At 41.4% G+C, this 13,007-nt stretch overlaps 1 protein-coding gene across 1 annotated transcript; it reads left to right on the top strand.

Annotated features, from left to right (window-relative positions):
• Nucleotides 1-481: 481 nt before the first annotated feature.
• On the top strand, nt 482-1,207 carry LOC140173652 (uncharacterized). Its single transcript, XM_072198153.1, has one exon. It carries the CDS (start codon nt 482-484, stop codon nt 1,205-1,207), a length of 726 nt encoding a protein of 241 aa, XP_072054254.1.
• The last annotated feature ends 11,800 nt before the right edge of the window (nt 1,208-13,007 follow it).

The following is a 13,007-nucleotide window of genomic DNA, read 5'->3' as shown; positions in this document are numbered from 1 at the left end:
GGCCAATCCTCCCCAGACTGTACTATTGAGCGATTTGTCCAGTGTGTCTTGTGTGCAATGCCTGGCCGAATACGAGGTGCGGAAGTTCTTGGGGACTTATTGTGTTTAAGTAGTTTTCTAAACCCCGATTATGGAGGTTTTTAAGGAGTTTTTATTGTGTAATTGCAGTAAATGTATGTTTTATTATATAACATGAGAGAAAACTAATTTGAATTTTGTTTCGATCAATGGCTTCACATTCTTTGTTCGTCCAAACAATCTATTTTGAAAGATGTATTTCCTATAATTTCATATAATAATAGGATATAAAAAAATGACACTATGTCTGCATTCCTTTGTTTTATTATGTAGTGTCTAGAAAACGTACGAGGCACTGAATCATTTAAACAAAAAAAAGATATCATAACAGCACAAAACGTATCGTTGGTGGTCGTGTGTCGTCTTTATACTTTCCAAAACCCCTGGCCTAAGTTGCTTGCAAATGGCTGGAGGTTCCATGAAGAACGGAAGGAAAAGGAAGGTAGCCAAGAAGGTCGGAGATAAAAGGACCGTCTCCATTGAGTACGAATGTCCGCTGAATCTTCTTCCTCGCGATATATGGGTCAGGATTGCCACGAGGGTTGCGTTGTATTCGATTAAGGATTTGTTCAACATGCAGGTGAGTTACAAGGTGTTTCTGGATGTAGCAAGGTTCAACGCTGCTTTCAAGGAGGCGTCGATGATGGAGATGCCGATTGCGTCCTTTTTAGACAACTATGGCCTACCTAAACACAGGTTCATAGAACGATGTGCTGAGGCAGGAAATTCGGGTGCCATACTCCGAGTAGGGATGACTGAATTCAGTTTGTTTGGTGACTGCGTTGGTGTAACTGGGGACGAGCTGGAAGGCTGTTACATGTGTGCGATGCTGCTACTGTCTATTGCCAATGAAGACGAAGAGCTCATGCGAAAGGGACTTAAATTTTTTGAGATTGTACGTGCTTCTGGAGTGCTCAAAAGGTGTAGAAGTGTCTTCAGTCACTTATTTGCGGGTCCGGGGTTGGAACTTAAGCCGTTGTATACTAGACTTCCCGAGGTTTGTCGGTCCACCAGTTGCCGCACCAGAGGCACCAAAGGTGATGTGGAAGATTTGTCCCGGGTCTCGTGTGTGCAGTGTTTGGCCGATTACGAGGTTCGGGTGTTCCTGGAGTTGTTTGCATTCGAATAAAAATTGTCTATCTTGGGGTTTGTGTTTCCCAAGTTTGTCGTTTATGATTCTCGTAACTGGTATTATCGTATGAAGCATTATCTCCACTTTTGTTAAGTTTAAGCATGGTTATCCTCATACTAAATTAGATATATTTTTATTCTATTTCCGTCATCGTGCGTGGGTAGATCTTAGTTAGTTTGACTTGGTTAAGCTTGATGGTGTAAATTGGTTTAGAGGTTTTCCCTCGCCTGGATGCTCAGAAGTGGAAGTGGATAGGTAGAGGTGTACAGTCGCGCGGACCCCACGTTCAGGAGTAAGCGTGTACTTCAAGTCGAATTAGGTTTAGAAGCAGGTGTGCAGGGATACGAGGGTCAGGAGTAGGGGTGTACTGCACCAACTTAGATAGAAAGAAAAAAGTTTTGTTCTGTCAAATCAACATTTTAAATTGAATGCAATTAACCGTAAATAAAAATTATCATTTAATTCGATAATTTAATTTGATGTGATCATTCACGGTTTTTAATCGGTTTAAGATTCCATAATCTACACAATATGACATGTATTTAATTGTTTTATCTGATGCTTTCCAATATTAACTATTATCGATGAGCTCCATTAAAATTGCAAACAACAAAAACATCATTCACGTTTCCCATTTCCAATTTCCCATTTCTCATTTCCCATTTTCGGATATCGAGGCAAACTGGAAAATGAAAACGAGACTGCCCACCGCTGTTTGGCAGAAGGAAGCCACTTCTAATTGTATGTATAAATAAATATGGGTCTAAGTACATATATTAAATATACTAATTATCCGGTATTATCCATAATGTTGGGCAACAAAACGATTGATGCGCTAAGCTATAATAATTAACTAATGTCAGTGTATAATATAATATGTAAATTTTTCTGGCCGATACTGATGTTGCATGTTATACCGTTAGTGTCCTTTTTATTTTACCTTGATCGGCTGGAGAGGAGTTTCATCGATCGTTGCATTGAAGCAGGAAATGCGGATCCTATACTCCAACAGGGGATGACAGAGTATTTCTGGATTGCCCGCCGTGGCATTGGGATGGAACTGCTGTCTAGGGCCTGGACAGAGGGCAGCATCGAAGCAGGTTACCTGGCTGCTATGTTGCTACCGTGTGATCACGAGAACGATGAAAAAATGCAAAGGGGTATTGAAATGTTAGAGTCTATCCGTACTTCCAAGGAGACATCGAAAGGTGCAGGGAGTTCTTCGCGGACATTTTCTGGGAGCGATCGGTTGACGAGGTCAGGGTTTTTCTGGAGATGTTTAGATTTTAGTGAAAGTGGTTGTTTATTAACTCTCGTCAATCTGCCCCCGAATGAACTGTTGTAGGGTTAGCTTTATGCAATCTGCCAAAATAGTAGCTAACAACTGGCGACTTGTTAAGAATCTATTTCTTGGTGGAAAAATGGCAGTTTGATCAATAAATTAACATAATTAACTCACATTGTTGCTCACGCATTACTACATAGCTTCATCCGAAAATAGAAAGAAAAAAAACTCAAATGCTGCGGAAATTAGATATAATTAAGAAACCGAGTTTTACGTAGGGATTACAGAACATCAAAAGAACAGCTAAAGAAACATAGCAAATAAGGATTTGGAAGATAGATGCCGTAGGTCATATAGCCCCGACATCGTCTCCATTCTGCCCGGCGGTTTCCTGATAGTTAGAGCCGTGTGCCGTTGCCGGAGCTTGACCATACAATTGGCAGACCAATAACCCTAGCTTGATCTCCACAGCCTCGAGCCTGCCTTTCATTTCACGCCACGGTGCCATCTGTTGCTGTTCCCTTTGATGAAGATCGGCAATTTTCGCTTTCAACGCGTTTGCTTTGTCTTCGAGTTCGCGAATGGTGGTTTGATGCTGTTCCATCTCCGTGTGCAACTTCCTTTCCAACCGGTGGCCTTGATCTAGTTGATGCTTCCTTATACTCACTCTGACTTTCGTGGTGGTTGCCTCTATCCTCGCCATCCTTGCTTCTTCTTGTGTCCTATGAAGACTATCACTCAAAAACCTCATCCTCCGTTGGAGGGTGTCGATCAGATCTGCGGTCGGAGGTTCCTCGAGGTCGCCGGGACTAATGGCGTGGTCGTTGAGAGATTCGTGCGACATTTTCTCGGATGAAGACCGGGAGGTCTTCTAGATGAGGAAGGCCCTTGAAGCAATGATTTTTCTCCCGGCAGAGAGGTTAGAGATAAAGGTAAGGATTATAGGAACTGACGAATGGTTATGACTTGTGACGGACTTGTGCATTGATATACATTAATCAAAATCAAAATTTAAGTTACGAATAAATAAATTGATACATTTTAATGTGGTTAATTAATGTATGTATGCTATTCCTTGAAAATGAAGATAATAATGCACCTGGTGGTTTTATTGATAAACGAAGAAAAAGCTTAGGGAAACGTGTGCTGCATCGCGTATGCAAAATTTGCAATAAATGCAAATCTTGGTAATGTGACGTTAGAGTAGACAAGAAGGGCTAAAGGTCTAGGACTGCTATGAATAACATGGCAGACGGGACTTGCGTTGATTTTATAAAAAAATGATTACTTGGCTAGGCAATGGAGATTCACCGAATGTGAGGTCAGTAACGGGGAACAATTGTATTTTCCACAAGTAAAATTTTTAATACGAAACAGAAAACACAAAAATAAAAATGATGGCAAAGCGAGTCAAACAGTGCCAAAATGAGTCAAACAGTTGCAAAAATCATTACATAATACATATATTAGATAGGATAACCCAAAAAATATTGAGAACCCAGTCCTATCCTATCAGTCAAAGAGGTGGACAAACAGGATCAACTCATAATCTGCCTGACAATGCATGCACGGAATATGAGCAGCACATCCATCACTGTCGTTTACGTCCCACCCTCTTCCATAGCATTGATGGCGGTAAATAGCACCCATGTTTCCACGGCTTGGACATGCATGCGAAGAACAGACTAAATTCTCTGCGTTTAGCATTGGCAGGCGACGCAGGTGTGTCCACGTCCCCTGGATAACGCCGCGGAACACCAATTTGCAGATTGTTAGGGCATCGGCCGCCTCAAGCCCACGAAATGCTTGTAAGCCCTTGTTCTTTGACTCGAAGTCGTCACGTAGCATCAGCATCATCGACACTGTGTACTGGGCTGCCGAATGGCAATGGGCTGCGACAACGTGCATGGTTTCCATCCCCGAAAAACGACACCCAACGAGGAAAAAGTCAGACACAGTAGACCGAAACAGAACTTCCAGGTGCCTGCTCTACCTGCATCGTGCTAAGAAGTTTCTTCTCGGTTGGTGCATAGGACTCACACTCCACCACCATTGGTCTCAAATTGGAATATTGGCGCATCGGTAAACGAAATCCTTCTCCCCTGTATTGCGTGCAGCGGTGCACGACATCCTGAGACTGCACAAGTCCCTGACAAATTGTGCTGCGGTCCTTCCGGCAATTAAGGTCCAAACGTCATGGGGAAGGTTGGTCGGGCCTGTCGGACGATACATCTCCTCTCTTTGTATTGAACGCCTGAGACGATAGATGAATGGGCGATTATGTGTAAGTAGTGGACAACACAAAGGCTCCAAGCAGTTATCTCAATGGCTGTTGTTTACGGTGTCTTTATAGTCACCCGGTGCCGTGTGCGATGGTATCCCATCAGTTGTGTACCGTGCCTCTACACCTACTCAGCCACACTCACATTGATTAGGGAGCGTGCCGATTCAGTTTCCCGTCGGCTCACACATGGCTTCCTTAGCAAACACGTCCCTTGTATTCAGATTTTTTTATTTTGATTTTTTTTTCAACTTTCCGGTCAATAATTTCCTTTATGACTTCTGTTTTTTCCATTTCGTCGCTTGGGGATTCCCAATTTCTTTTTTTTGCTCTTTATGTTTTGTAGTATCCAAATTTAATGCTACTAATTAAATTTACTCTTTTAATCATATTAATTTACATTGTTTAGATATTGTTCAAAAATCTTGTTGGTTACCTATACTTTTCCTATATCTATATATAATAAGTATCGGTTTAACCACAGAACAGTTCATCTATTAATAGGCTAGATAATCGCTAGATAATATAAATCGCTGACAAATATTTACATCATGGATATATAAAAAACAAAGCATTCATTACACGATATGTCAATACTAAACCTAATATTATACGTCAATACTAAACCGAAATATTATACGTCAATACTAAACCTAATATAAATGACAATCCTAAACCCTAGGTATGTGAACGTATCGTTCCACCTCGTAGTCGGCGCGACAGTGAATGCACCGGATATGGTCGGCGCCTCCGACACCGGGGACAGAGCCCCGCTCTGCCGCCCTTCGGCAATAGTCATAGAGAAGACCCATGTGGCCTCGGGTCAAGCATCTGGTCGAGTCACAGACTGTATATTCTTCTCCCTTTTTTGGCATTTGGACTTCATCCGGCCAAGAAATTGTGAGGACTGCGAAGCAACTCGAGTAACATGCGGGGAGTAAGTGACCTGCTTCGAGCGTGCGAAATAGTTCCAAACCTTCTTTTTTGGCATTGCTGTCGTCCCTTCGAATGAAAAACTCCATTGAAAGTGCGTACTTGGCAGTGTCCAACCCATTCCTTGCTGCATTCTGTAGCATTTCCCATCTGATGGCGTGGTAATATTGTATGTAGAGCTCCCGCAGCGCCTCCCAAAACAGAAGCTCCGGGTGACCAATCTCAATGCACTTCTCGAAAAATCTACACCCTACAGGGTCCCGTAGCCACAACCAATTCATATCATGCGAGGGAGGTACGGCAACCATCCTGAGCACAGTATCCTCGCAACACGTCATACAAAACCTGCACAGGTCCTCAATCGAGGTTGTCGCGACTTCAATGGCTATGGCTAACCAAACATCGTGGGGTAGTTTGAAGACGTTAGACAAACGCTCCATTGTAACTTTTCGTTGGACGAGGGCCTGGTAGTGTATATGCTTAAGACGGTGTTATCCAGTGGTGTTGAGAATAGGCATGCTAGTATGTTTATTATTTAGGGTCGCCCTTTGTAATCTAGTTCCCTCGGACTTAACCGACGCATCTTATCGTTGGCAAAATCCATTTTTGTTTTTTTCAAAAAAAAAAGGCTTCTATGCACTTGCGTCATAAATAGAAATAAGATTATTAATTGAGGGCATTTATTAGATTTGTCGTTACGCGTTGGTGCGTATTTATTCGATGGTTGGGAGCATTAAAATTAAATCTAACTAAAATATATTTTAACAAATCATCATCGCATTCATATGTATATATATAACTAAGGAAAATCATTCCTGGAAATTGCAACAAGTGATCATGCACGAAAGACGAAACATGAATGGAAAGGCCGTAAACACACAAAGTCTTAATTTGCGAGTAAGAGAAACTTGAATCGCCACACATGCTCGCAGTGTACCCAAATAAAAAACTAAAGAAGGAAGCAACCTAATACTAACTTGGGCATGGGGGCATTAGCGTCACAACTAGTTGAACCATGTGTCCTACGCAGTACCAGGCGGTCGACTTAGGTATTCTTCTTTGTTTTCATCTTCCATAACTCTGCCTTGCTCAATACACGGCCCTTGAGTTTGTTGAATGGTGTGCTGGTCAGATTCACCATAGTTGTTGTCCCAATCTCGTTCTCCCATAACTGCAAAACGGTAAACGATCGATTTTAATGTGCCCCTATAATATAATAGTCGTAATCTACCTTTTTTATTTGAGCGTACTTACAATCCTGTCCATGATCGGGTTGAATTTGTCCCCCATGTTGAGCCGCCTAATGACCCATATCCCAGAGTTCATGCTGAATGTTGATCGAAAGAATAGACAGTAACCGTCAGTACGTATTATGGATAACCCGTGAAAAGCTTCAATGTCATACTGGGTGATAACGTACCTCTGTCCACAATTTGGTATCCCTATGGGGCTCCTTATCGGGAAATCTCCGAAATTGCTTGGTAAGTTCATTAAGTGCTTCTCGTAAACTGCCTGTGTCACGTTGTATAAGACACTTGCCTGCACGAACCGCGAAACATAAGTCAGAACGCTTTTATGCACGTCGTGTTGCATGCTATGCCAAATTAAAGTAAATACTACAATCAAAATTGTTGCATGGTATGCCAAATTAAAGTAAAGACTACAATCAAAATTGTCTGGTAACCGTTTTTCGGATCCGGTCTTCCCGGTGAGGCATCTCGTACTGGTTTGGTGATGAATCAAGGTTGTAAATTGCCTAGTCTTTGAAAGACACGATCATAAAAAACCAGTGGGCCAACGCGTCTAGCGTGGGGACATAAATCTGCACAAAATAAACACGTATAGTTAATCCACTAAAGACACTTGTTTGTGGTTTAGGTTTCCATTAACAAATAGTTCTCCGTCAACAGACAAGTTCAAGGAATCTAGATGGCCTCATCCATTTCTCCATGTAACGATTGAGCATTAGCTCTGTCGTCTCCCCGTTCAAAATATCATCCTACATAGACAATGTTGATGAATAAATTAAGTTGTGTTCTATAAATATCAGAGCGCTGACGACTGTCAATGAGCGTCAATGGCGCAATGATTTATTTCGAGTACCAATAGTAGAGAGAGTTAAGTTACCGAGACAGACGACGGAAGGCACTAGTACGAGGGGGACGTGGCAAGGATCTCAGCACCGGTCATAGTCATGGCAACCATATGGATGATGTCTCGCGATACCTTATATGTGTTTTTCCTCGTCAAAACAAGCGTAAATAGGTGCCATACCTTGTCATCAACGTCATTTCCTGGTAGTAAGCTGTGTAAATCAACTCTGTCTGCAGACTTGACTCCAATATGGACAAGTTCCTCGCTACAGTAGGATGAAAGTGTGAAGGCATTAAAATAACCACGATAAGCGGGTTTAAACACACAGAAGCTCGGCTTTTACCATGGATCAAGGTTCCTGTCGAACACGTACGCGAATAAGGCTGACTGTCGGTTGTAGAAGTCCATGGCAGGAGTGATCTTGAACCTCATCTACGACACATGTTTGTCAAAAGTCAGTCAGTAGTCGCATTTTGCGTTAAACTAAGTAACCAATTATTTACCTTCTTGCTCGTTAAATGGGTAGACCTCTCCCTGCTGGAGCCAGATCGCATAGATCTATCTGTTCCCTTACTAGAACGTGGGCGTTTGGAATTCCTTGTGGCCGATAGTGGTGTGCGAATGAACTTTCGCATGATGCCGTCAGTTCTTGTCAGGGGTGGAGTACTATTCTCAGCCGGATCTGGGGCAACCGGCGTTCCACTAACGATGCCAGATGCAACTTTCATGAACTGTGGGGTTGACTGTTCATCTGTCTCCCCTTCGAAATCCGACAACACGATGGTTTTCTTGGGGATTGCAACAGCTGTGTTGTCGGTCTCCTTATCGAGATCCCTCTGTCGGAGTGTAAGCTAAACCGGTTTAGGATAAGGGACACCAACAAGACACGTTACATACATGGCCAATGAGTAAATCCTAACCTGAACCTTTTCCACGAGGCCCCTCATCAAGTCCTTGACGATGAGACCGATCTTCGAAAATGACCAGTCCTCTTCCGACTGGATCTGATCACCTTTGACAGCATTAACATCATTCGGCTGTGGAGCTTTGTCTGAGGTTTCAGAGGTAGCTTTGGGTCCACCGGGGAGCTATATATTAAGAAAAAAAAACCAAAATCAAATCAGTTATTTGTTGAAAAATGTGTGAAGTACATCTGAGCAGAAGATTTACCTCAAACGCTTGCGGGAGCTACGACTGCTCAGCTGTATCTGCGTCGTGGACCTCTTCTCATACGTCCCTGCATTTATCCCGTACGTGGTTGTTAATGCGAATATTCGTCTACCATGCATATGCAACGTACTGCATTTTGTTGTATTCTAAAAGTCATAAATGAAACTTGTCTAACCTGTTGTGTGTGTGTCACCGTTGGAGCTCGAGCGTGCTTCTCCGTCGCCCATTGGTTTTCTTTTTTTTGTGTGTTTCGAATAATGGTGGCTTAGAAGGGTAGGCGGGTTTATTTAATTGCAAATAACCTTACAAATGCCGACGGCTGTGTCCTCCATTTACGGAATGTGATGCGTCTATGTTTACGGTACTCGGGTGTTGTGGGTGGAGTCACGGGTATTTGTTGTAATCGTCAAACTCGCGAAAAATCTTTCACCCGTATGGTACGTTCGTATGCGGGCTCATTTTATGGTCTGTTTCGTATCCAAAAGTGAAAGTTCTGAGTGACACTATACTATAAAATTTCCTTTTGCAATCACTTATTCTAGGACGATTGCGGTCAAATCTATCCAAAACTATCGACAGGCTTCCACTAAGGCGCTAAATCTGACCATGCCTTTTCCACCCCTCCCCCCATTATTTTAATTGATTATATCATACAGGCATGCGACTGCGAGCTACATATGCAATGGGCGTATTGCTTTATTTCCTACACCAGTACACCGTCAAAAGGCATTCGTTGGGAGATGGGACAAAGCCAAAATGGCTAATACAGTAGATTCCTTTAGCTATCCTGTTCCCTTCCCATCGTACGTATTAACCGGTTTGTCCAAAGATTGTGCCATTCTTGTTTAAGCATAAATATCTATACACAATGTATTGTCCCATACCCCGAATTGACATATACACCTGCTCGTCTACAGCTACCCAAGCTCTAGGTCAGCGTGTCATAAAGAGTTGCCTCGTGCGTATCACGAGGAAACTAGTGGCAGAGGTTGCTTTCCACTATCGTGCGCTGATTAGTAGTATCAAATTCTCTCCAGGTTATGAGCACAATTGCCCACGAATCCGGTTACGTTATTTTTAAGGATAAAGTATAGGGTTTAATTTTATTGTTTCGTTTTAATTTTATTGGTTCATTAACCAATATTAATATATGAACCCTAAACCCTAAACCCTAAACCCTAAACCCTTAACGATAAACCCTAAACCCTAAACAATAAATCCTAAACCATAAACCCTAAACCATAAACCATAAACCATAAACCATAAACCATAAACCCTAAACCCTAAATACTAAACACTAAACCCTACATCCTATATCCTAAGCCCAAAACCCTAAACCCTAAACCCTAAATCCTAATCCCTAAACCCTAAAACCCAACCCTAAACCCTAACCATAAACCATAAACCATAAACCCTAAACCCTAGACGATCAACCGTAGACCCTAAACCCTAGACGATAAACACTAATCCATTAACCCTAAACCCCAAAGCTAAACCCCAAACCATAAACCCTAAACACTAAACCCCAAACCATAAACCATAAACACTAATCCATCAACCCTAAACCCTAAACCCTAAACCCTAAACCCTAAACCCTAAACCCTAAACCCAAAAACCTAAACCCTAAACTCTAAACCCTAAATCATAAACCCTAAACCCTAAATCCTAAACCCTAAACCATAAATCTTAAACCCTAAACCCTAAATCATAAATCATAAACCATAAACCATAAACCCTAAACCCTAAACCCTAAACCCTACATCCGATATGCTAAGCCCAAAACCCTAAACCCTAAACCTTAAACCCTAAACCCTAAACCCTAAACCATAAACCCTAGACCCTAAACCCTAAACGATAAACACTAATCCATCAACCCTAAACCCCAAACCTAAACCCTAAACCATAAACCCTAAACACTAAATCCCAAACCATAGACTATAAACAGTAATCCATCAACCTTAAACCGTAAACCATAAACCCTAAACCCTAAACCATAAACCATAAACTCTAAACCCTAAACCCTAAACCCTAAACCCTAAACCCTAAACCCTAAACCCTAAACAATAAACCCTGAACCCTAAAACACAAACCCTAGACCATAAACCCTAGACCCTAAACCCTAGACGATAAACACTAATCCATCAACCCTAAACCCGAAACCTAAACCCCAAACCATAAACCCTAAACACTAAACCCCAAACCATAGACCATAAACACTAATCCATCAACCCTAAACCCTAAACCATACACCCTAAATCCTAAACCATAAACCATAAACCCTAAACACTAAACCCTAAACCATAAACCCTAAACCGTAAACCATAAACCTTAAACCCTAGACCCTAAACCCTAAACCCTAGACCCTATACCCGAAGCCCTAAACCCTAAACCCTAAACCCTAAATCATAAACCTTAAACCCTAGACCCTAAACCCTAGACCCTAAACCCTAAACCCTAGACCCTAAACCATAAACCCTAAACCCTAAATCATAAACCATAAATCCTAAACCCGAAACCATAAACCCTAAACCTTAAACCCTAAGCCCTAAACCCTAAACCATAAACCCTAACCCCTAGACCCTAAACCCTAGACCCTAAACCCTAGACGATAAACACTAATCATCGACCTTAAACCCCAAACATAAACCCTAAACCATAAACCCTAAACACTAAACCCCAAACCATAGACCATAAACATTAATCCATCAACCCTAAACCCTAAACCCTAAACCATAAACCCTTAACCATAAACACTAAACCATAAACCATAAACGCTAAATCCTAAACACTAAACCCTAAACCCTAAAGCATAAACCATAAACCATAAACCCTAGACCCTAAACCGTAAATCCTAAATCCTAACCACTAAATACTAAACCCTAAACACTAAACCCCAAACCATAGACCATAAACACTAATCCATCACCCCTAAACCCTAAACCATCAACACTAAACCCTAAACCCTAAACCCTTAACCCTAAACCCTAAACCCTAAACACTAAACCCTAAACTTTAAACCCTAAACCATAAACCATAAACCATAAACCTAAAACCATAAACCTTAGACCTTAAACCCTAAACCCTAAACCCTAAATCCTAAACCATCAACCCTAGTCAATCACCCAAAAACCCTAAACCCTAAACTATAAACCATAAACCTTAAACCCCAATGTACAATAACATAAAGTATCATAAAATACATTTCTTTATAATTGGACATTTCTGAAATACCATGTTTATTTATTGTTTCACGGCTAATAAACAAATCTCGATGTTAACATTATTATCATTATTATTATTTAGTATTAACATTTATCCCTCACATTATTATAAGAGAAAGAGGAAACCACGCTACATTTCTTGAGGCCACCTGCCTACCATCGTCCTGGCCAGCTGGTATTATTATTATTATTATTATTATAATTATTATTATTATTATTATTATTATTATTATTATTGTTATGTTTAGAGTCTATTTCTTTTTTTCGTGATTTGTAAATTAATATTTATTTGTTCTATTTTTTTCGTTCGTTCATTGGCTAAGCCCGTTAACACTATCCAGATCATACAGCCCCACCCATCAATTCCCATATCCTCATCTTATAATGCATCAAACCCAAGTGAGCCGAAGGAGCAACAGTAGTGGGAGAACACAGCGTGAAGGAGGACGAATAGCAAAGATAAGGTTGCTGTATAGTCAGGCGTCATTTGGACCGGGTGCGGGGACCGGGGTTGGGACTCAGGCGAATCACTTCTGTTGTGTTGATTCGGGGCGGACTGCTGGCCCAGAACCGCGTCTAAAAAAAACCTTTCCATGGTGTTGTTGCAGGACTCTGCAATGTTCTTAGAATTTAGAATAAATCAAATTTATTGTTACCTAATATCTTGATATTTCTTGAAAAAAGATGTTTCATATTTTTTTTGTATTTAAGGGGCATTTATGTTTCCCGATGTGAATTGAGTGACTGCTCAAGACTACCCGCAGAACAAGATGGTCAGACCCATCATGATGCCTAACTTTACGCGCTCGTCAA

This window comes from Arachis hypogaea, chromosome 6 (assembly GCF_003086295.3).
Source record: "Arachis hypogaea cultivar Tifrunner chromosome 6, arahy.Tifrunner.gnm2.J5K5, whole genome shotgun sequence".
Lineage (NCBI taxonomy): Eukaryota > Viridiplantae > Streptophyta > Magnoliopsida > Fabales > Fabaceae > Arachis > Arachis hypogaea.
Note: the sequence above shows the minus strand (reverse complement) of the source record. Positions and strands in the feature narration are given on the sequence as shown.